Source organism: Neofelis nebulosa, chromosome 2 (assembly GCF_028018385.1).
Source record: "Neofelis nebulosa isolate mNeoNeb1 chromosome 2, mNeoNeb1.pri, whole genome shotgun sequence".
Lineage (NCBI taxonomy): Eukaryota > Metazoa > Chordata > Mammalia > Carnivora > Felidae > Neofelis > Neofelis nebulosa.
The window spans coordinates 178,118,015-178,141,920 of NC_080783.1; the positions used below are offsets into that span (position 1 = coordinate 178,118,015).

General features: G+C 53.5%; 1 protein-coding gene across 4 annotated transcripts in view; it reads right to left on the reverse strand.

The window, feature by feature from the left end:
- ACOT11 (acyl-CoA thioesterase 11) overlaps positions 1–23,906 on the reverse strand; it is a 49,774-nt gene that overhangs the window by 24,991 nt on the left and 877 nt on the right. Inside the window, exon 1 of one of the 4 annotated variants that reach the window (XM_058717310.1) lies at positions 11,327–11,417. The exons of 1 other annotated variant lie outside the window; for it this stretch is intronic. Coding sequence is in view for 2 of the 3 variants with exons in the window: in XM_058717307.1 (XP_058573290.1) it covers positions 5,462–5,542 (81 nt within the window). In the remaining variant the exon portion in view is untranslated. Of the gene's footprint in view, positions 1–5,461; positions 5,563–11,326; positions 11,418–23,906 lie in introns of those variants that run through there. 2 more of the 4 variants (XM_058717307.1, XM_058717308.1) reach the window with 2 other exon arrangements.

Genomic DNA, 23,906 nt, shown 5'->3' on the forward strand with positions numbered 1-23,906 from the left:
GACCAGGAGGGCAAAAAGAAGCAGGTAGGAAAGTACTAGGTGCCTGTGTGGGTGGAGTCAGAGGGAGAGGGGCCAAGGAGTCTCTGGAAACCGGGGAAAAACTCCCAGAGAAGGTTGTGACTCACAGTGATGAGCCAGGAAACAAGACCAGTGAGGGAGATCTTAGTGCCTTCAGGAACCATCTGGAACAGGCCTAGAGCAGAGGAGACCCACCTATCCTGGCAGGGAAGAGTAGGCTTGTGTGACCTCTCAACCGACCCACCATGACACGAGACTGCACACAGGCCACCGGGGTCCATCTGGCCTGAGTTCAAGTCTGATTCCACAACTAACTCATGTGACCTTGGGCAAGCTGCCCAACCTCTGTGGGCCTCAGTTTCCTCGGCTGGAAGAATGGGATTATAACATGCACTTCATTGGTACGTATGTCATTGTGGGGATGAAATGAAACGAGATTAAGTGTTTAAGGCTCGTACCACACCCCCACCCCCGCCCCCGTTATGACCAACATTTATTGAGCACTTACTGTGCTCAATGAGGGGTTGTTAGCCCCTTTGAGAGGTTTGGTGAGAATTCAAAAAGCCAGTGACAGCGGAACAGACATTCAGGCCTGTGTAGGAGACTGCAAAGCCCATGTTCCTCCCTCTCCACTTCCTGAGGGGGTGGGGACCAGAAGGCAGGCCCCAGGGGGGCAGGGAGAAGCAGCCTTTGGCCCACCCTAGGGAGCCACCGGCCAGGCCTCATGAAAGGCCTGATTGTCTGAGCCAGGCCACTCCGAGCAGCGTGAGGAAGCCATCCAAACTAGACGCCCTGTCTGCACAAAGCGGGAATCCAGCCTCTCAGAGAAACAGGGTGGCCTCCTGGAGGTTTCCCACTAGCAAAGCGGCAACATTTGTCAACATCCTAAATTCCGCCTCGGGCCTATTCCCCCATCTTCCTCCCAAAAAAGGCTCTGAGGCAGCCTGCACATGCACAGCACACAGACCCCACAGGCACCCAGAGCTGAAATGCAAACAAAGCTACGGAACCAAATAAGGGAAGAGAGGATTATGTTAGGAATCCAGTTGCACAAAGATGCGGCCAGAGAGAATTGCATTTCACCTTGAGATTCCCAGCAGACATAAAAAGGCGAAAAGGGGTAGCAGTGGGTACCAAACTCATAGAGTTAAAAGCAGAGAGCTCCCATCCACGAAACCAGCTTCAGGGCCAGGAGGAGGACACCAGGGGGCTGTCCCGTCGGCTTCTGATTGTCATATAACGTGAGATCATATCTTCACTCTATAGGATAAAACAATGGTCCCCAGTGCCCTCTACAAACATCCTCATTCTGCCTCTGGCCACAGGCTGTGTTGGCACTTGACATTTTTTCACAATCATGGGGTGGGAAAGGTAGAACATGAGACCAACATTTTGTGTTAAGCGTCTCCCACACCAGTCCCTTGCTTAACATTTACTGAACACCTGCTGTGCATCATGTTCTATGCCGAGAAATTTCATATGTGTTATCTCAGTAATTTTTACATCTGCCCCGTGAGGCATTGTTGTTCTACCCATTTTACTGATGAGCAAACTCAGATACCTTGTTTCTGAGCAAGCCAAAGTCCACTTACATCTCTACAGAATTTCTACAGATTTTTCAAGGGCCTTGGAGACGGGGAAGATGGAAGAGATTCTTCCAGTCTGACACTCAGCGAGAGGAAGCAAATGACTCCAAACATGCAACCAGTCAGTGACCAAAAAAGAGTAGAGGCCAGGACCCTGAGTCTCCATCCAGAGCCCAGAGTCTGGCACAGGCTGATCAGGCACTGGGCTTCTCCCTTCTTCTGACAGCCAGCTCTTATGCTCTCCCAGTATGAAAGAGGGGGACAGGAGGGCCACCAACCTTCTAATCCTGCCCTACACCCCCACTCTGATGAGGAAGGGAGGTGGGGTATGGGGTACAATTGAAACTCTGAGCTAAGGACAAGCTTTCCTCAGGGTAGCCCCATCCTTCCAGAAGTAGAGCTTCATGGGACATGGGACAAAACTGAACATCAAGGGGATTTTATCAGTTCCTCATCCCCAGAAGACCTTGGACAATTATTTTACCTCTCCCCGTGTCAGTTTCCTCATCTGCCTAATGGGCATAATAAAAAAGAACCTGAAGTTATAGTGAGGATTATAAAAGACAGTGAGCCCACTAGAATGGCTATAACCAAAATCATGGACAATAACAAGTGTTGGCAAGGATGTGGAGAAAACAGAACCCCTGCCCATTGCTGGGGGGAATATAAAATGTTTGACCCACTATAGAAAACGGTTTGGCAGGTCCTCAAAAAGCTGAGCATAGAAACACCATATAACTTTGCCATTCCATTCCTAGGTATATACCCAAAGGCACTGAAAACAAGGCCTCAAACAAATACGTATACACACATGTTCATAGCAGCACTATTCGTAACAGCCAAGAGGTGGAAAGCATCCAAATGTCCGTCAATGGATAAATGGATAGACAAATTGTGGTATATCCATATAACACAGCATTAGTCAGTAATGAAAAGGAACGATCGATACGTAAAACGTGGATGAATTTCAAAGCCTCATGCTAAGTGAAACAAGCCAGATGCAAAAGGTCACACAGTGAATGGTTCCATTTATATGAACTCCCCAGTACAGATAAGTCCATGGAGACAGAAAGCAGATTGGTGGTCACCAGGGTCCTCCTGTCCCCAGGAGGAAAGGGGAGAAACTTCTTAAAAGTTAAGGGGCTTCACTCTGAAGTGATGGAAAGGTTGGAACTAGATAGAGGTAGTGGGTGTACTAAGTTCCACTGCACTGTACTTGAAATGGTTGGGGCGCCTGGGTGGCTCAGTCGGTTAAGTGGCCAACTTCGGCTCAGGTCATGATCTCGCGGCCCATGAGTTCGAGCCCCGCGTCAGGCTCTGTGCTAACAGCTCAGAACCTGGAACCTGTTTCAGATTCTGTGTCTCCCTCTCTCTGACCCTCCCCTGTTCATGCTCTGTCTCTCCCTATCTTAAAAATAAAACGTTAAAAAAAAAATGGTTAATTACGTTATGTGTATTTCACTTTGATAATATTATTTTTTAACTCTTAAGAGTAACCATTTTAGACAAATAATAGGGAAGTCTGCTAATTTAACTTAAATTAAATATAAAATGTCAAATGCATTTTTTTAAAAAAGATATTGGAAGCAAGAGTGTTTAGCATGGTAAAAATGTTAGGTTTCATGATTAGCTGTCTAGGTCTCAGTTTGCTCATCTGTCAAGTGGGACATTTAACTAGATAGTCTCCAAGACTCTTTTTAACCATGAAGGGTTTGGCATACAGGAAGAACTCCTTACCAAGGCCCATGAGGCCCCGCAGAGGGGCTTGCCACACCTCCCACCACAGGGCCTTTGCTTATGCCAGTCCCTCTCTCTAGAGTGCTCTTCACCTCTGCAAAACCTACTCACCCCCCGTGTCCATCACCTCTTCCCCACTCTCATGATCCTGGCACCACGTACCTCCCCTCTCTAATACTCTCCACTCCACCAACATTCAGTGCACCGTGGGAGTATTTGGGTGGCCTAGACCAGAAGACACAACAGGCAGGAGCCCTGTCTTTCTCCTCCTGGAGTCCACAGGGCCCAGCACAGCACCTGGCTCACTGTGGACCAAGTGAATGAGTTTGTTCAGTGGGTCCCCAACCTCCACTAGTGTCACCCCATGTAGACACTCACCCCAGGGAGAATGCCGGCCATGAGGTCAGGTGAGGTTCCCCACTAGAGACCCCACTCCCACTCCTGCACCCTCACCCCATTCTAGAACAGAGAGCCTAAACACCACCTGCCTCCCTCCACCCCCAAGGGTAAAAATAACCTTGTCTGAAATCTGACACCTACCCTCAGCCAGGTCATCTTGAAAACTCCCCCTGTCCCACTGAGAAGCCTGCCAGGGGCCAGATGGGGTGAGAAGGGCATTTTCTGAATGCTTTCTCATTCATACCTCATATTTGAGGCATTGTCCCTGGGAAGGTACACAGGGGACCCGAGCCTGGAGAAGTCCCAAGTCCTGTCCAAGGTCCCCCAGCTCTGAAGCACAGAGTGCTGGCCTCTAGCCTCCATCTATACCACAGCCCCTTCGTCCACTGTGAGGGTGGGAAGGGCTTTGGAGATGGATTACAAACTGCTTGCTTGTGTGGACGGGGAAACAGGCATGGGCGGCCCTCTGTCCAAAGGCCTTCAGAGTCAGGCAGACCTTGGGTAAGCTATTGAGAAATTGTTTCCTCCTTGGGGTGAAGAAAAAAACCAAATACCCCCACCCCATCTGCATCCAAGAGTAGCCTGAGAATTAAGGGAGGTCCCCAAACCAAAGGCACCCGGCTAACTGTGAAGTGCTGTGCACATGTGAGGGGGCAGTTGGCTGTCAGCGGTCTTGGCTTCTCACTTTGGGGAAACGGAACCATGGGGAGCGGAGACAGCGTGGGACAGTGGGTTCCGGAGGTGGGCAGAATACACGTGAATCCCAGACCTGCCCTCAGAAGCGCAGGGGCCCCAGGCAACTTGCTTCCCCTCCTCCCGGTTCAAGGGCAAGGCACCCCCATGAACCCCTCCCTCTCTGTAAAGGAGTACTTTGCAGCCTGTCCTGAGGTGCAAAGGAGGGAGCAGATGGCAGGTGCTTGGTAAATGGTGGTGGTTCGCTTCTTGTGAGTCGGAGGGGGGCCTGCCAGAGTGGGCCCTGCCCTCCTGGAGCCAAGGTCTAGATGGCAAGTCGCAGGGAACAAGGGGATACACTGAGGGAGCTTGCGTGGAAGCTGGAGGACGAGGCACTGGCTGCGTGTGGCCCCCCTGCCCGGACCCTCACGCCCATCCCCCTGTACTGTCTGGGCCTTGCCCTGGCAGTGTGCCCCCCGACGAAGGACCCATGGCCTGGGAGCACAGTTTTTCATTTCTCTGGTCCCACCTTCCTCATTTATAAAATTGCAGAGGAGACTGAGAGCAGTCACCCTCCCACCGTCTTTTTTAAAAATTTCTTTCAATGTTTATTTTTTTTTTAATGTTTTTATTTTTGCGACAGAGAGAGACAGAACATGAGCAGGGGAGGGCCAGAGAGAGAGGGAGACACAGAATCGGAAGCAGGCTCCAGGCTCTGAGCTGTCAGCACAGAGCCCAACGCGGGGCTCGAACCCACAGACTGTGAGATCATGACCTGAGCCGAAGTCGGACGCTCAACCGACGAGCCACCCAGGCGCCCTGTCAATGTTTATTTATTTTTGAGAGACAAAGAGACAGAGCACAAGCAGGGAGGGGCAGAGAAAGAGGGAGACACAGAATCCAAAGCAGACTCCAGGCTCTGAGCTGTCAGCACGGAGCCTGACGCAGGGCTCGAACCCACAAACCAGGAGATCACGACCTGAGCGGAAAACTAATGCTCAACTGACTGAGCCACCCAGGAGCCCCTCCCACCTTCTTTAAATATTTACCATATGCCAGGTATTGTGCTGTATGCACCATCTCATTTCATCTTCACACACAGCTCTGTTATCCACTGTTGTTCTCTCCATCTTGCAGATGGGAAAATAGAGGCTCGGTAAGGGAAGAGTTGGGGCTGGAACTCAAGTCTGTTTGACTCAAAGGCCGAGGCTGCTGGGCCACTCTCGTCTTACTGCTGCATCCCGCACGTTTGTGCCACAGTCGAGGGCCCTTCCACGACAGATGGACACACACACACACACACACACACACACACACACACACGTGCTCTCCTCCCCTCACTGCAGGCAACAGCGATGGTAATCACTACCCGTTCCCCCTGCCCTGTCTGGGGTCAAGGCACTTGTCCCACGGATGCTCGAGGCCCAGCAGCCTGTGAGGGAGGGAGGTGGCCGCCACCGGTGAGGAACCCGCAAGCTCTCAGAGCTGAACACTGTACTCTGTGAATCCTCAGATCTCAGGACACTTGGTGTCGGCTAGACTACCTCTCTCGGGTCCAAGAGTCTCAGCTACCGCACGTCTCGGCGGGGGTCCAGCATGAGCTTGCTCACTCCCAGAGACGGGGGGCTCACTCCTTTCTGACATACACCCTTCCACTGAGGAGTGGGCCTGCCTGTCGGAGCTCTTCTGTGCCCCCCACACCACTCACTGCTGCTTCCCTGACGCTCCCTGCCTTGGGGCTGTTTGCTACCCCCTTCCGCCTACTTCCAGTAAACCCCAGAAAGAGGTAGGAGGGATCTGAACACAGGCAATCTGACCCCCAGCGCGACCGGCCCCCACTGTGTGGCCCTTCAGGGGAGACGAGTCTGATAGTAGCCAGCCAGAAACCCACATTCATGGGCAACACCCCCATGCTGGAGCCCGTGGCAGTGAGGTGGGCTCTGTGGGGACTATGAGAGAAAGCCCAGCCTCTCCCCTCATCACAGCCCTGCCTGTGCTCCCTGACAGAGAGCCAAAACTGCCACCAGACCTGCCTCTGGTCACCATGGCAACAGGCACCCAAGATCCTGCGAGCAAGCCCCTTTACCTGACCCCAAGCCCCTCCAGGATGGCAAAGGGGAGAGGGAGAAAGAGCCAGAAGGGAGAAGTGGGGAGAAGGGAGATTACAGAGAGAGAAGGAGGAAAAGGTGGGAAGAGAGAGAGAGAATAGGAAACCCTGGGGTCACAGCACAGAGGCTGGGAGGGAAGAGAGCAGCAAGGAGAAGCAAGGAGACAGATACAGGCACTCAGCAGAGGGAGAAGTAAAGAGGCAGGAAGGCACCCCCTCCCAACTCCCCTGCTGCACACATTCCTCGGGCCTCAGCTGCTCTCAGCCCTGCTGGAGGGATTCTGGCCCCGGGCTGGGACTTCCCAGCCCAGGAAGCTGGCAGCCCAAGGCCCCTCTGAGGCCCCAGCTCCTTCTCCAGCCCCTGCGGGCCCCTTGTGCGAGGGATAGGGTCCTGTCCTCCCCAGCAGGTGGGGTCCCTTCTCCCACCCTCAGCAGGAGATCCCCCCCGTGCTCCCCAGTTCTCCTGCCTGCCCCGGGCCCACCTTTCACACAGCACACCAACATTTTCTTCCCTAAAGTGTTCAAGAAACCATCCTTAAGCAGAGTGGCCTGAGTGAGAGCTCTGACGTTATCCATGGACGCATTCCTTACACCAGCAAGGCATGAACCAGGCCTCAGAACAGGCCTAGCAAAGGAACACCAACCTCAAGAGGCTGCTTCTAAGGCCCCGAGTCACCAGGCCGAAGGGGTAGAGACCCAGAGCTGGGCCTGGACTCTGGCAGAGGCTGCTGTGCTGAACAGGTGCACCAATGGTTCTCTCCAGGCACTCACCACACTCCAGAACCTTCCCTCAGCCCCAAGTTCTCCAGCTGCAAGATGGCCTTCTCATACCTGTCCCCACATGCCCTACACTGTCTCAGAGGAATTTGAGAAAGGTTTGTTGAGGAAACAATGAGCAGGACAGAGAGAAGGAAACAAACAGGAAGGCCAGGGGGCTAGTGGGAGGGCCGGAGCAAGGTCCAGTGGACAGAAGCTATGTTAGAACCCTGGCCCCTCCTCAGTCTCCCTGGATAACCAACCTTAAGCCATTTACTTCGAGCCACAGGAATAGACACATTCTGTGCATTTTGCGTTTGCACAGACCCAGAACATTGTAAATCCTCAATAAAAATGTGGAAATGTGTTAAATTAAACCTGGAGGTATCTCCAATGGAGTGTCACATTTGTCTGGTCCGTTCAACATTTGACCAAATGGCTGTAACGAAGACAAACCCAGTCACACATGGCCACCTAAAAGGCTGTAACATATAAACATAAAACCAAGCAGATGAAATGAACGAGATTCGTGGTATCCGCCTGCATTTAAGTTTTTCTGTCACTCTTTAAGTTATGTGGCTGCTGGGGTGGCTCTAGCTTGATGGCCGTGTCCTCACGATTTCATCCGTCTACAACAGTGACAATTGCTGCTGAAGGCCTCTGCTGTGGTGACGGTGGAGGGTGGGGATGCGTTTAGGGCAGGGGATTCTGTGACAGGAAGGAGGCAGCCTCCAGCGGGGTGAGACCCAGCCCTGGGAGGGGGAGTCCAGGGGAGGGGTGGCATGGGAGGACAACCAGGCAGGAGGGGGACAGCAAGGAGGCTGTATTACATGTGGCCTGGTGACGGGCTTCAGGCTACAAATCTGAGGGCTGGCCAGGTCAGAAGACAGGAGGGTCTCAGTAAAATACAAAACTAAGACCAGGGACACCCAGCTGGCTCAGCTGGTAGAGCATGTGACTCTTGATCTTGGAGTCATGAGTTTGAGCCCCACATTAGGTATAGAGATTACTTAAAAAATAAAATCTAAACACACACACACACACACACACGCACGCACAAGACCAAACAGGGGTGCACAAGGTTAGAAAGAGGCCAATTCTGGCTGCGGATCAACATCAATCTTTTTTAAAACTCCCATTCATCCCTTCAAGATGCTGGGAATACAACATTAAACATGTTCTCTAACGGACAGACAATAAACAAGCAAAGGAACATGATCATTTTAGAGAGTAAAAAGTGCTAAAAGAAACAATGGATGAGATGAAGACAGAAAGGGGTGGGCGAGGAGATCTAATTTGAGCTAGGTACTCAAGGTGGCTTCGTGGCCCAGATCCGAATGAATGACGAGCCGGAGCGATCATGCAAGGCTCTGGAGGCACAGCGTTCCAGGCAGGGGAACAGAGGGTGCAAAGATCCCAAGGAAGAACAGGGACAAGCTTGGTTGCCAGAGGAACAGCAGGGTGGCCAGTCTCAGCGAGGCCCAGTCCTCTGGCCATTCCTACCCCGGGACCAGATACCAGTGATGCCATACTTGGATTCCCAAGGCCAGCCCATCCACCAGCTGAATACCACCAAGTAACCTCCACCAACACCCAGCCAAGCCCTGCCCAAATTCCTGACCCACAAAATCTCAAGATGCAATAAAATGGGTCCTGTTTGAAGCCACTAGGTGTGGGGGTAGTTTGCCACACAGCCACAGTAAGTAGGACAGACATCATCCAAGGAGAGAGCAAGGACAGAGCTATTTAGAAGTCGGTGGGAGGGAGCAGTGTGCAGAGGGGACCACAGGGACCCTGCGTGAGCTGCAAAGACACCAGGAGAGAGTGGGTCTCCAGGGGGGTGCCTCTTGGTGCGGGGTGCTGAGCTGTCCCAGCAGGTGAGCAGAGAAGCTATAAGGCGGCAGAGGGAGGGCGAGGACAGGAGTCACGGACTAGGGACAGGATGAGAGGTAGAGAAGTGGAAGCAGGGACCACAGAAGACTCTTGCAGAGGTTTTTCTAGGACAGGGGAGCAAAGAAACCAGAAAGTATTTGGAAGGGGAGGGACATGGGTAGAGGAGAGGGATCTTGTTTGGCTTAGAGGCTAGGAGGTACCAGAGTCTCATCTGGATGCTGTTGGGACACAGCCAGGAGGAGAGGGGTTTCTCTGAGCCAATGAGCTGCTAACAGACAGGCTGTCCAAGAATTGCCCTCTCAGGAGCTTGAAGATCCCATTTTAGAAATCTATGGCTGCCATCTATTGTGTCCCTACTGTGTGCCAGGCCTAGTCCTTGTGGGTCCTTGAATCCCCACTCCGCTCTGAAGCAGGAGTCCTCATTCATAGTTGAGGAAAAGGAAACTCGGGGAATATGGAAAGATCCACCCAAGGACACATGGCCAGTAAAAGGCAGAGGGGAGAGGAACCTGGCTGGCTCTGTGGGTAGAACATGCAAGTCTCTATCTGCCCCTCCCTGCTCTCTCTCTCTCTCTCTCTCAAATAAGTAAACATTAAAAAAAAATTTTTTTAAGGCAGAGGGGAGGGGCACCTGGGTGGCTTGGTCCGTTGAGCATCTAACTCTTTTTTTTTTTTTTTAATTTATTTATTTATTTTGAGAGAGAGAGAACAAGCAGGGGAAGGGCAGAGAGAGAGAGAGAGAGAGAGAGAGGGAGAGAGAGGGATAATCCCGAGTAGGCTCACGCTGCCAGCTCAGAGCCCAACTCAGGGCTCAAACTCATGAACCCTGAGATCATGACCTGAGCCGAAACCAAGAGTCAGATGCTTAACCGACCGAGCAACTCTTGATTTCAGCTCAGGTCATAATCCCAGGGTCATGAGATGGAGCCCCAAATCAGACTCTGTCTGCACTGAGTGTGGAGACTGCTTAAGATTCTCTCTCTCTCTCTCTCTCTCTCTCTCTCTCTCTGCCCCTCCCTCCCACTGGCGGGCTGTCAATAAAATAAAAAAATAGGGGCACCTGGGTGGCTCAGCCGGTTGAGCATCTGACTCTTGGTTTCAGCTTAGGTCATGATCTCACTGTTTGTGGGTTCGAGCCCCACATTGGCATTGACAGTACAGAGCCTGCTTGGGATTCTATCTTTCGCTCTCTGCCCCTCCCCCGCTCGCTCTCTTTCTCTGTCTCAAAAAAAATAAATAAACATTTAAGACACCAAACGTTAATATCTTAAATAAACGTAATTTCATTTCATTTAAAAAACTTTTAAAGGCAGAGGGGAGAGTGGCTTGGGTTCTTGTGACTCCAGAGCCCAGCAGGGGTGCCGCAGGGGGCGTGGCCAGCCCTGGAGGCAGATTACATCACACAGCCCATGGGACTTCCGAGACAAAGCCTGGCACTTTGGAGATATTCCATGGATTGCCTTTTGGGTGATACGGAGAAAGAGCTGAAGGTGGGGTGGTCTCTGACCAGTCCGTCTCCCTGAGCTGTAGGGACCTCAGCACCCCAACCACCATCATCACCCTCACAGTGGCCCATCCAGAGGGCATAGCGGGCTCAGAAGTCCCTCTCAGTCTCCTGTTTGCCTTGCTGAGAATCAGTTTGCACAATGAAACACACCTTCTCTTAGTCTTAAGCAAGATGGGTGGGGATCAGGTAAACTCAGAGTCCCAGGAGGCCCTGGGGTGCGGAGTGGGGGTGCTGGGAGCAATGCTGGGCTTGCCCCTTTCTTTGCCCCAAACTCACTTAGTCTTTGGGCCCCTTCCTCTCTCCAGCCCCCCTCCCCCACGTCCCCCACCGCCCCCAAAGCCTCAGTCTTAAAACTCGGCTCCTCTGTGTCGAGGCCAGCATGGTGCTAACCTGCCTGGCACAAAGCAGCCTCAAGTGACCGGGACCACGACTACCCCACAGTCCCAAGTTACAGACGTGGAAATGAACGCTAAGAAAGAAGTAGCCGCTAGCCTCTAGCCCAGAACCAGCCAGAGTCTTGGGACTCCAGACCACTTATCTGTCCCCGCCCCCACCCACCCACAGTTCACAACGGGTAGTATCCCCAGAGAAGGACAGGAGCTGGGTCTCTCCATACCCTCCCTTAGGGACCAAACGGAAATGGAGACCCACCTGGTTCAGCTCAGCCCTGGAGAGTGCTGGAAGCCTGAGGCTGCTTTAGAAAGGCCTAAGGGCCGCTCCCTTCCTGACCTCTGACTACTTCCTGGGCTTGGGAATGGGCCACACCTGGCAGGGCCACACCCCGGGGGCAGATCGCAGCCTGTTCTAGAGGTCACCAAAAGGAGTGGAGAGGCCCGGGGTTCAGCGTCACCACCGCTCCCCCCACCCCCAACCCCGGGCAGCGCGCAGCCCATCCAGAGGGATGGGCCTCTCGGGGCCACAGCAGAGAAGCTGCTGCGGCCAGCGGCCGACCCGCTGGGCTTCTGAACAGCCAGACAGGACAAGGCATGCACGGCGCTTCCCAGTCTATGAAGTGGGTGCACCCAGGAGAAGATAAGAGACTCCTTGAACTCGGGGCCAGGTCCCATGGCTCCCTGGTGTCCCAGTGATGGACAAATACAAATTGTATATATTTAGATCCCACAACGTGATGCTGCGATACACGTATACACCGTGAAACGAGGACCACAATCAAGCTAACACATGTCACCTCACAGTCACCCTTGCGGATAAGGACGCTTGAGATTTACTCTCTCAGCAGATTTCAAGTCTGTGATACATGGTTAACGGTAGTCCCTGTGCCGCTGCACGAGGTCTCCAGAACTTACTCTTCTTAGAACTAAAAGTTTGGACCTTTTGACCAACATCTCCCCTTCTCCCCCACCCTCCCCAATGATAATTTTTTGAGTACCTGCCATGTTCTAGGCCTTTATATACATCATATAATGGCTTTGTATCCATACTACCGTGTAACCCTCGCCAAAACTCTGTGAGGGACGATTATCCCTCTTGTATAAGAAAGGAAACTGAGAGGGGCGCCTGGGTGGCTCAGTCGGTTAAGCGTCCGACTTCAGCCAGGTCACGATCTCGCGGTCCGTGAGTTCGAGCCCCGCGTCAGGCTCTGGGCTGATGGCTCGGAGCCTGGAGCCTGTCTCCGATTCTGTGTCTCCCTCTCTCTCTGCCCCTCCCCCGTTCATGCTATGTCTCTCTCTGTCCCAAAAATAAAAAAAAATAAAATTTAAAAAAAAAAAAAAAAAAAAAAAGAAAGGAAACTGAGAGGGGCGCCTGGGTGGCTCAGTCGGTTAAGCGTCCCGACTTCGGCTCAGGTCATGATCTCGCGGTCCGTGAGTTCAAGCCCCGCATGAGGCTCTGTGCTGACAGCTCAGAGCCTGGAGCCTGTTTCAGATTCTGTGTCTCCCTCTCTCTCTCTGACCCTCCCCCGTTCATGCTCTGTCTCTCTCTGTCTCAAAAATAAATAAACGTTAAAAAAATTTTTTTTTAATTTTAAAAAAAATTAAAAAAAAAGAAAGGAAACTGTCTGAAGGACTTGCCTAAGGGCACTCTGCCCTCGGTGCTGGAGCTGGGCTTTTGCTTTTTTTTACCACCAAAGCCACCTCTCCAGAAGAGATGCTTCATGCTTAATGTCTACGGACATTAATTAATTAATGTCTGATGTGCTGAGGGCAAATTATTATTACTGAAGGAGCCCCCAGGCAGGATATACATATCACATGGGCAAGGGGGCCAGAGAGGGACTCCTCAAGGGCTCACTGCCAAATTCTCTCACCATTGCTAATGGAACAAGTTCTTTCCCACATCTCACGCACGGATGCCTCTGCCTGGACCAGGCTTCCTGACCTGAAAAGGCCCCCAAGGCCATGCTAACCCATCACTTCCTCCAGGGAGCCTGCCCTGCCCCCCTCGGCTCGTCAAGGGCCACCTCTGGGCTTCCCTCTGTCACAGCCTGGCCACGCTCTGCTGTCATCAGTGGTGTGTCCCCCCCTCTGTCTTCCCCATCAGCCTGCGGGCACCTAAGGACAGGTCCCGTCTGACTCATCCCAGTGTCCCCAAAGTGCCAGGCTCTGGTCCTTCCCATCACTGCCCTGATGCCACCGCCCGCACACAAGGAGCCTGCTCCTGGAGAATGGCAGGAGCTCGCAGGTCTGCGGCCAGGGGAGCTGGCAGAGCACCCAGCCGACAGCACCATCTGTCCCTGGAGACACAGGACAGGGCAGGCACGAGGCAGAGGTGTCAGTTTCTCCGCTCGGCCAGGTCGGCCCAGGACAAGGAGAACAGCCATGGCACCCGGGCCCCTGCCCAGCTGTAACTTGGGCTCAGACAAGACTTTGAATTCTCTAACTAGCTCCGAGTGGCTCAGGGCTAGAGCCTTGGTCTTCTTATATGTCACACCAGACGAATACCACTAGCCCAGCAGAGCTACTGAGACGTTTAACTGTGTCTGACACGTGGCAGGTACCCAACAACGAGTTAGTTTTTACCATCTCATCCAGCCAACTGACCCTGGCTTTGAAACACGAAGGGAACTGAAGTCCAGTAGAGATGAAAAGAGAAGGACCAACGTTTACCACGGCCGGTTGTGTGCCAGGCTCCGCACTCCTCCCAACTCTTTAATCTTGCCAACGATCTAGCAAGATCGACAGGAACAGACCTGGTTCATGGATGAGGAAGTGAAGGCCTACAGGGTGAAGACAGTCAGTGTCCCTAAAGTGAGCTCTCCAGACTCGTGAGCAGCTGTCCAGACATGTTGGCGATACTTGGCCCGGCCTGGACCAGACACAGGTCCCCAGACCCTGGTGTGTGTGAGGTGGGGAGAGGTAATCAGCCCCAAATCTGCATTTCCCAGTGCGTGAAGCTGGGCTGTGATGGGGTGGGTCTGAGTGCGACAGTGAGGCCACTTTCTGGACGCACAGAGTTTCCAGATGTTGCCCTGGCCAGGAGAGGGGCTGGAAGAGGGGTGTCTCGGCCTGGCAGGTAGGGATGCCAAGTCTCGCGCCAGCTGTACGAGCCCAGGTACAGCATCTCCCTTCTCCGCGCCTTGTCTATACCAGCGTGCCGGGCCTATCGCCACCTTCCTATTGTGGGCGGTCAGGGTGTGGATGGGAAGGTGGCTAGGACCTTCATGGCACTGGCTGGACAGAGAGGAGCCATGATGATGTGTTTCCCTAGGTCTCTGAGCTTCTCTGAGCACAGTGTGCAGGGACTATGTACCTTGGCACTAAGTCTGGGACCAGCACATCCCCAAGGACCACACAGGCTAGTGGGCAGGACGATACAACTGCCAGCACTCCAAACCCCAAACCCTGCCTATAAGGGCCGGACCCCCAGCCTGCAGCACATCACACCCTTACCTCAGTCCCTTCCACGCTCACTCCTGTCCAAGCCACACCAGCCTCCACTCAGTAGCTCAGACGCGCCGAGCCCCCTCACACCACGGAGCCTGCAACTAACTGAATGCTGTTCCCTCTGTCCGGAATGCTCTTCCAGCTCTTCCCCTGGTCGTCTCCTCAACTGCTAGGTTTCTGCCTCGTTGTCGCCAGCTCAGAGAGCCCTCCCCTGAACCTCTCTTGTCATTCTTGCCCAGCTCCCAGCTCTCCAACAATCTGGGCTTAATCTCAGCAGTGCCACTTAAGAGCCGTGTAACCCCAGGCAGACGACTCGACACTTTCTCACTGTGTCTCCACACAGCAGCCTGGGTTCATCACAGAGTACTCAGTACCTGCCACGTGCTAATCCCTGTGGAGGCAACAACTGTAATCAGCACAGTATCCTGAGGAGACGCCGTTAATTCTGGAAGCAGGCAGGATGCAGATTGGAAGGGGAAACGATGGCTGAGCTGGGTGTTGAAGGATGAAGAAGAGCCCTCCAGACTCCAACCGCTAAGGGTGTCTGTCCGTGGCTGAGACCAGGGCTTGCATGGGGCTCCTGAACAGGCTCAGACTAAGTGTCTGAGTCTTGCCTCTTCTTCCAGGAAGCCTTCCGGGCACAACAGCGCCCTTCTGAGCTTTCATAGTCACTCATCCGTTCGGTAGCTTCTGCCCTCATACCATACGATAGGCATGTCATTTTATTCCTGCAGGTCTCCCCTCCTCACCACACAGCGGGGTCCTCCAGGCAGACAGGCCCCTGCCTTTCACTGTCAGGACCAACCTCAAGATGGTACACAAGCCCTTCACCAAAGTCCTGAACCCCAGGATGTCAAGGCTGGGAACCTCAGAGAACAACCAGAGATGGGGAGCCATGGGGTGAAGAAAGGATTCTAATCCAGGGGTGGCCAAGCATTGTGCCTAAAACCTCCTCATACCCTGAACTAGACCCTCAGTGAGGCTGGGGGCTGGCTGGGCCGGGGAAGAGAACCTCCAGCTGTCCTCAGGTTCAAGGTGAAGCAGTGGGATCACTGCCAGGGCTTGGGAGCAGCGTGTAGGTTGGTGGACACAGGAGCATGTGCGCAGATACCCGTGGCTCTTTCTGATCTGCCACCACCCTGCTGGCAACACTACCAGGGTGCAGGGCTCCTCAGGGGAGCTGGGATAAACAGCCCCATCACCTTCCCCAGAGTAAATAAAGTTCCCGGGAGGTGACCTTGACCAGGCTAGAATGCAGGCTGAGCAGAGGTTCCCAGTTTCCCACTACGGCTCCAGCGGATCCCTGCCAGACCAGGAGCACGGGACTCAGTCCCCAGTACAGTCTGACACTTCGGATGGGGAGGAGAGGGTCTCCACTCAGAGAGGCAAGGACTGACACAGGACAGGAGGACCTTCCCGGCACCACCCGACAGGCAAGCAGCGTTCCTCCCCCACACCCTACTCTCCAAGCTGGGCAGCAGACTCACCGCCTCATTCATTCATTCATCCACGTGTTTCGAGAGCTCACTGGGTACCCAGTGGCAGGTAAGAGCCAGAACCACCTAACTCCAAAACGCCCGTGTCTGTAGTGTCACAGGATACTGACAAGGGCCCCCAAAGCCTGTGAGGCAAAGCTTACAGGTTATCTGAGGCCTCCCTTCTGTTCCCAGTCAACCTGGCTTTCTATGTCCCCAGTGGGTTTTTTGATTTGCTTGCTTTTCATTAAAAACAGCTTTGGTAACAACCCAGAAAATCATCCCAAACCGTCCTATATTTCCCAGGGAACTAAGAGAATTCAGGAAAAACCAGATCTGCGTGCAGGAGATGGTCCACAGGTGGCAATCAAGGCTTGAGTGTTCTCAGCCGGCACGAGGTCCCCCATGCCACCTCATGAGCCCAATTCCACCCCCATACTTACCTCCACTCCCCGGCTCAGGAGAGCGGGCAGGAGAGTATTGGGGGAGCAAAAGGCTGCCTGGGCTCAGACTCGGAATGTGTGGGCTGGAATCTCACTCCGGGCTTTTGCTGGGCTGGGCCTCGGGCTCCCTAAGAGCTCAGATTCTGGAGCCAGATTGCCTGAGTTCAAATCCCAGCTCTGCCACCTCCTGCCAGTGTGATCCTGAGCCTGGGCAAGTCCTCAACCCCTCTGAGCCTCAGTTTCCTCATCTGGGATATGGGGATGATGCCTGTACCTACCTCGCAGAAAACAGAATGAATTAATATATACAAAGCATTTGGTATCGTGCCCAGTGTGGCCAGCACTATGTACAGATTTGCTACTACGATACTGTTATCTCTGTAAAACGGTGATGATGATACATCCCTTCTCCACTGCCTTCTCCCCAGTTATTGATGGGGATCAATGGGGAAAAAGTCATGAAGCGCCCAAGACATAGCCTCGCCTGGAAAACGCTCTCTGCCCCGTACTCCGGAGATGGGACCTTGCTTCTCAGGTCCCACCCTTGGCCTCACGGAGAAGCTGCCTGTGCCCATTCATTCGTTAGGCATTGTCCGGGACCCTGACCATGCTCAGCCCTCTGCCGGGCACACCAAGAGCAGCCTCATGGAACTCACTGGCTGGTGGGAGAGATGGGCACTAACACAAAGGCTCCCTGTGCCCTGAGAAATCTAGGAAGGCTTTCTAGAGGAGACAGCATCTAAGCTGAGATCTGAGGGCCCAGAAAGAATTTTCCAGGGGGCAGAAAGAAGCTGGGGGCCCCCCGAGCAAAAAGCACAGTACGGACCACAGCACAGAGAGGAGAACAAACGTGGTCAACTGAGGCAGTGGCAAGCAGTTCAGTGTGGCCACCACGCTGAATGCACAGGGGTGGGGAAGGAAGGATGAGGGGGGAGAGGCAGGCAGAAGCAGATTACCAAGATCCTTTGGTAGCAGGTAAGGAATGTGAACGTTGTACTGAAGGCAGCCGGCTGAGCAGGTGGGGAATAATCACGTGTCCCTGTTAGAAGCATCCCTCCAGTGGAGGGCGATTGGAGGGGCCGGCTGTGGAGTCGGGGAAGCAGGGAGAAGGCATCCTGGGTGGTGAGGGTGCCAAGGTCTGAGGTGAGCAGCCGTCATGCAGATGGAGGGAGGGGATAAGTAAGAGATGTATTCACCCCTACCCCTTTCACAAAAGGCTTTCCTGAAAACATCCTCAGAGGACACCCACTCTATGCTCAGCACAACCCCTGCCAGTCATTTCACCAGATCAAAGGAACCCGCCAGGCGGTGATGAACACTTGGGTCTGTCTCATGCCTCAGTATCTAATCTCAGCTCCAAAGTCCTCGTTAAGACATTCCAGGGAAACGTGGTCTTGCCAGGACACCTTGCAGAACGCCTTTCCAACAGCCCACGCCTGGTCCTAAGCTTGCTCTCTGAAAGAGGTTATCGTCCCTGAGAATCCGGGGCTTGGTCCTGCCACACCCTCGCCCACTCACACACCCCCTCCCCAGCCCTGTAACATCTCTCAGCGTCAAGGCCTTCGAGCCCTGAACTCCAGCGCGACGCACAGCCACGGAGCTCAGATGTGCAGCAGACACACGCACAGGACTCCGCTGGGAGAAACCCACACCCCCAGAATAGAATTCCAGACGCAGACAGCGTCCAGCGCAGACACAGCCAGCCCTCGGGGGAGCTAACGGCCCCTGGGGCTGGTTTGGGGATTGTTGCTTCTAATAAACCAGCCCAGGAGTTCTGCCATTCCTCCTTCAAAGAGAGCTAGAAAGTGGTCCGTGGAAAATGAGAGAGAAGCCATAGAACTTCTGACTTAAACTGGAAACTTCGATCTTCTCTCGGGACCACCCCCACCCCCGCAACCTCCAGCCCCCTCTCCTTTGCCTCTGATCAGCCCCCAGCCCACCGCCCTCCATACCCTTCGCAGGTGATTTCCGACATTCTGGATCATTGCAGCGAGACCCCACCAGCTGGTCACACCGTTGGTCGCACCCTCTGAGAGAGACACTGGTAACCTGAGCAACAGCCAGGCTCTGGCTCCAAATGAAGCCTGTCGGCCTCTCCTCCTGCTCCTCCTCCCGAGCTCCCGCCCCTCCTGAGCCCAGCTGTTATCATTGAGTCCTGCCCGTCCTCACACTGCCCTCTGCCCCCCTCCTCCCAGAGCACCCCCTCCCAAGGCTCCTGTGCCCGCCTGGTGGAGAGGAAGGAGACAGGCTGCCAACTGGGCCCCAGCCATGTCAGGGGGCCCTGTGCCCACCCACTGGGCACCTAGCCGGACTTGCACTTCGTTTCCAGCCACAGCCAGACTTGGTCGCTTCCAGCCCACTTCCAGCCCCTGACATCCTTCTCAGGGGGTCTCTCGGCTCCAGGGTCCTTCCTAGGGGGCCGGAGTTCCCACCTTCCTGTCCCCAGCCAGTTAGCCTGGCCAAATGGTCACCAGGTTTCCATCTGTCCACAAGGGGTCAGGCTGGAAGGTGGCAGGAGGCCAGGGAGCTGCCAGCAGCCTCCCGGAGAGACACCAGCCCCACCTGCTAGGACTCTTCACCCTTGGGAGTGCTGCCCCCAAGTGCAGCCCAGTGCAGCTACTGGCCAGGGACAGGGCACACCCCCTCGTTTCCTTACAATGAGCAATGCGACTTTTCTTAAAGTGGCATCTGCTAAATCTCACCTCATTAGCTTCACAGGCTTCAGCCCCCCTGGGCACCCGCCCCGGGGCCCTCTGTAGCCACTACCAACTTAGAGACCACCCAGATTTTTTCCCTTCTCCCTCTCACTTCTGCAAGAGGCTTAACGAGGAGGCCTTGACGCTGACATTGGACTTTTCACGACGGGGCCATAAAATAAAGTCCTCAGTGGCTAAGAGAAGAAGGCACGCGAGAGCCAGGCAGAGGAGCTGGGGTGGACGGATGGGTCGGGAGTAATAATGAGCACCTCACAATAACCAAGCACCGACTGTGCGCCAGGCCTGGTGCCGGTCCTCACTCCGACCCCACCGGAAGGTCCCTTGGGGAGGGTAGGTGACACGCCCCAGGTGGCACGGCTATCGAGTACAAAGCCACGTTGGAACGCAGGTCAGCCGGATCTGAGGCCTCTGCCCTTCACTGCCTCTAGCTCATTCCCCACACACCTGATGATATCTCCACCGCCCCCCCCCCTGCCCCCCGCCCCCAGGCCTAAGACACCTGGGTTCTGGGCCTGGTTCTCTCACTAATGTGTGACTGTCAACAAGTTCCCTCCTGTCTCTGGGCCTCCCTGCTCTAGGAGTCAAGGGCTTTAATGTCCACCCCTGTGAGCTCAAGGCTTCCCCTGAAATAACAGACCCAGCAGTCCAGTGTCACCAAGTGAGAAATTAAAGTCACACCTTAAAAGACAGCAAGATGGTCCAAGGAGGGCACGGAGGGCTGGGGCAATCTAGGAGGCTTCCTGGAGGAGGTGGTGCTCTCTGGCCTGAAGACTGAATGGGTTTGGATAGGCTGAGAAGAGGGATGAGATAGAAGGCCTAACAGGAACAGAACAGGATGCAGTAATAGGCAGTAAGGATTCTCATCTTGCAGGAAAAAAAAAAAAAGCTGGGAATCTGTCAAGGAGGACCTTGAATGCCAGGCAACAGGGCTGGGGCTTCAAGAAGCTCTGAGAATGAAGAACATGTTCCACATGCTAAAAGCCACGTGAAGTGAACAGGATAGGAATCATGAGACCTCCCTCGACTGGTAAGAAAAACAGCCCAGAGAAGGGAAAGCTCATCTCACTGGATCCAGGCAGGCGGCCAGGGCAATTCAGGGCCCCACTGTGCAGATGAAACCCGGAGAGGTTCTGATCCCCAGCCTGCCCCCTCCCCGGCAGTCCATAATGTCCCAGACTCACTGGACTCAGTCTGGTCCCCCCACCTTACAGAGGGATACACTGAAGCCGGGGATGAAAAGTGAGCTACCCAAAGTCTGCGAGAAGTTGTCTAGAATCACCACCCCTGACCACCCCACCCCACCCCACAGCAAGGCACAAAATACAAGAGACTTCAGGAAGACTTATGAGCGGCACTCCAGCAAGGTTGAATCAGTATACTGTCAGGAACAAGCAACAGAGAACCAGAGCTCTCTGCAGAGAAAGAGAAAGGTCTCTCTCCTCTCTGCTCTTTATTATGGAACTGACTCGTATCTCTCTGGCAGTTCTGTCGGGTCCGTTACTTCAATGAATATTTCCATAGGGATCTGCCTCCCCTTCCCAACTCACTCGGGAGCCCCCTCAGGGCTGACACCATATCTTACTCATCTCTGTGCCCTCTCCCATCAGCCCCCAGACCAGGGCCCTAAACATAGGAAACATGCCACGTGCCTAGATGAATCACAGTCCTGGAAAAGTGGATACAGAAGAGGTCTTAAGTGATAGTGAGGTCGGTGGTCCCCAAACTTCAGCCTGCAGCAGAATCATGTGAAGGGCTTTTTAAAATTCCAACTGCGGAGCGCCCGGGTGGCTCAGTTGGTTAAGCGTCCAACTTGGGCTCAGGTCGTGATCTCATGGTCAGTGAGTTTGAGCCCCACGTCGGGCTCTGTGCTGACAGCTCAGAGCCTGGCGCCTGCTTCGGATTCTGGGTCTCCCTCTCTCTCTGCCCCTCCCCTGCTCATTCACTAGTGCACACTCTCTCTCTCTAAAATAAATAAACATTAAAAAAATTTTTTTAGGGGTGCCTGGGTGGCTCAGTCGGTTAGACGGCCGACTTCGGCTCAGGTCATGATCTCGCGGTCCGTGAGTTCAAGCCCCGCGTCGGGCTCTGTACTGACAGCTCAGAGCCTGGAGCCTGTTTCAGATTCTGTGTCTCCCTCTCTCTGACCTTCCCCCGTTCATGCTCTGTCTCTCTCTGTCTCAAAAATAAATAAACGTTAAAAAAAATTTTTTTTTAAATAAAATTCAGATTGCTGGGCCACATCTCCTGTAAAGCTCCAGGAGAGCCCAAGAATTTGCATTTCTTTATTTTATTATTGTGCTTAATGTTTATTTTTGAGAGAGAAAGAGAGAACAAGCAGGGGAGGGGCAGAGAGAGCGAGACACAGAACTGGAAGAGGGTCCAGGCTCCATGCTGTCAGCACAGAGCCTGACACAGGGCTCGAACTCACGAACGGTGAGATCATGACCTGAGCCGAAGTCAGATGCTTGACCAACTGAGCCACCCAGACGCCCCGAATTTGCATTTCTAATAAGATCCCAAGTAATACTGACGCTACTGGTCCAGGGACCATACTTTGAGAGCCAGTGAGCTAGGCCAGCCCTCCCATTTTCCAGCTAGGGTGGATGAGACCCAGAGATTGTAGGACAGCTCTTGACTGTACATCACTCTTATCATCACTGCCATCGTCATAGCTCTCCTCACACACCCTGGGCAAGCATGTCATAGAGGTTACCACCTTCAGGCCTCATCCTAGGAGGAAGGTACTATGATTATCATTCTCCTACAGAGGAAAACCAGAGGCAAAGTGTCATTTGTCCCAAGGCATGCACTTGATAAGAGTTAGCCTAAGGATCTGAACTCTGATCTAAGTCTAGAGCCCACAAGTGTAACCACCACTCCACACAACTGCCTACAGCTTATGCTGACCAAGGACTTCTCTAGAGGTTCTCAAATCTTGCAGGCTCATTTCTGGTGTGGAATGAGCTTGCGGTGCCCATGGCCCAAAGGCATGGTCCTTAAGTGTGCCTCTGGGGAGTCCCATGTCTTGGGAAAGCCTGCCTTTTAAGCCCCAGGAACCCTGAGTATTTTCTGCCACAAACGCTTCTTTTCCCACGTGACATCCTTCATCTGGCCCCACAGATGGGGCCTTCCTGGCTAGAAGACAAATGTCTACATTAATTCTTCAGCTGTACCACCCCACTCGGTGACAAAACACAGTGGAGTCACCTCCATTTATATGCCACAGTGTTACTGGGTTGTCACTTTCTGGCACGGGTCTGTCTCTCCCATGAGACTGGGAACTCACATGGACAGGGAGTTGATCTGAGTCACCTGCGTCCTCAGCACAGGGTCTGTCCAGAACAAGAGTTTAGTACTGATAGGAAGGAAGGAAGGAAGGAAGGAAGGAAGGAAGGAAGGAAGGAAGGAAGGAAGGAAGGAAGGAAGGGGGAAGGAAGAAGGAAGGAAGGAGGAAGGAAGGAAGGAAGGAAGGAAGGAAGGAAGGAAGGAAGGGGGGGAGGGAGGAAGTCAGTCAGGAAGTGGTATAGGGTCAAAGGAGGGAATGAATGAGTGAATACATAACCAAACTCCCAGGAATTCCCTCTTCTGCCTTTCCAGATAGGACCACAGACTCTCTGGGGACCTCTGACATCATCCACTCCAACTCCCACTTTCAGAACTGCCCTAGCTGAACCCCTCCATGGGCTAGAACCTAGAGCTCTCTCCTGCTCCATACACACATCTACTACCCCAGGCTCCACTTACCTACATCCAAGATTGAAGGGCTCACTCTGGCTAAGACTGCTGAACAATCAAAGAACTCTAATAGCCACAAGGATCTTGCTAGTACCCCATGATCGTGGCTCTGTGTCACCCAGAACGTGGCTGCTCCCCTGGCCTGACAGAGGGCAGAGGGATGGGAGCACATGTCCTGTCCTCTACCGGGCCCTGGCCTCCCCATCCAGACTTATTTCTTCTAATAGACTCAAGCCATAAAAAGAGCTCCCAACTGTCCCCTCACACACCTGGGGTTTCCTTTGTTCCTGCTGTTCCCTGATGCCCTCTGATAGCTCTACATCCCAACCCTGGCCCCCATCAAGCCTGGCTCAGATGGCACCACCTCCAGGAAGTCTTCTGAGCTCCTCCTAAGTGAAAATTCCATCCTCCTTCTCAGTACCCTCTCCACACACACAAACACACGCACACACTTCACAGCCCTTTATCTCTCTCTCATACTGCTTTTTCTCTTAAGTTGGGCTGATTTGTGCTAATTTCTCCTTCTTGACCTTGAACGGCTGACATCAGGGATGGAGGTGATTCATCAGAGTATCCTGCCCCCACCAAACACTCAGGGCCTCGAACATAGTAGATGCTCAGTATAAGTGTCCCAAGAATGAAGGAATAATTGAATGTGAAAGAACAAGGGAATGTGTGAGTGAATGAATGGGAATAAACACACGTGTACATGAATGATCAAATGAATGAATGAATGAATGGATGAAAGAATGAATGCGTGCAGGAATGTCATTCTCTCCTATTCTCCAGTCTAAAGACTCCAGTTCCTTCTGGGGGCCCCTTTGGCTTGGCATGGCAGAATAAAGGAAGTTTTGAGATAAACAGAAGGGGGACAGGAGGAAGGAACAAAGCAAGGAGGCGGTGATACAGGAAGCAGAGGTGACATCAACATTCCTCCAAGGCCAGGGCCCCTCAGAACTACAGCCCTCTGTGGAGAAACTGGGCAAAGAAAGCAGTGGGAAGCCAGTTCAACAGTGCAG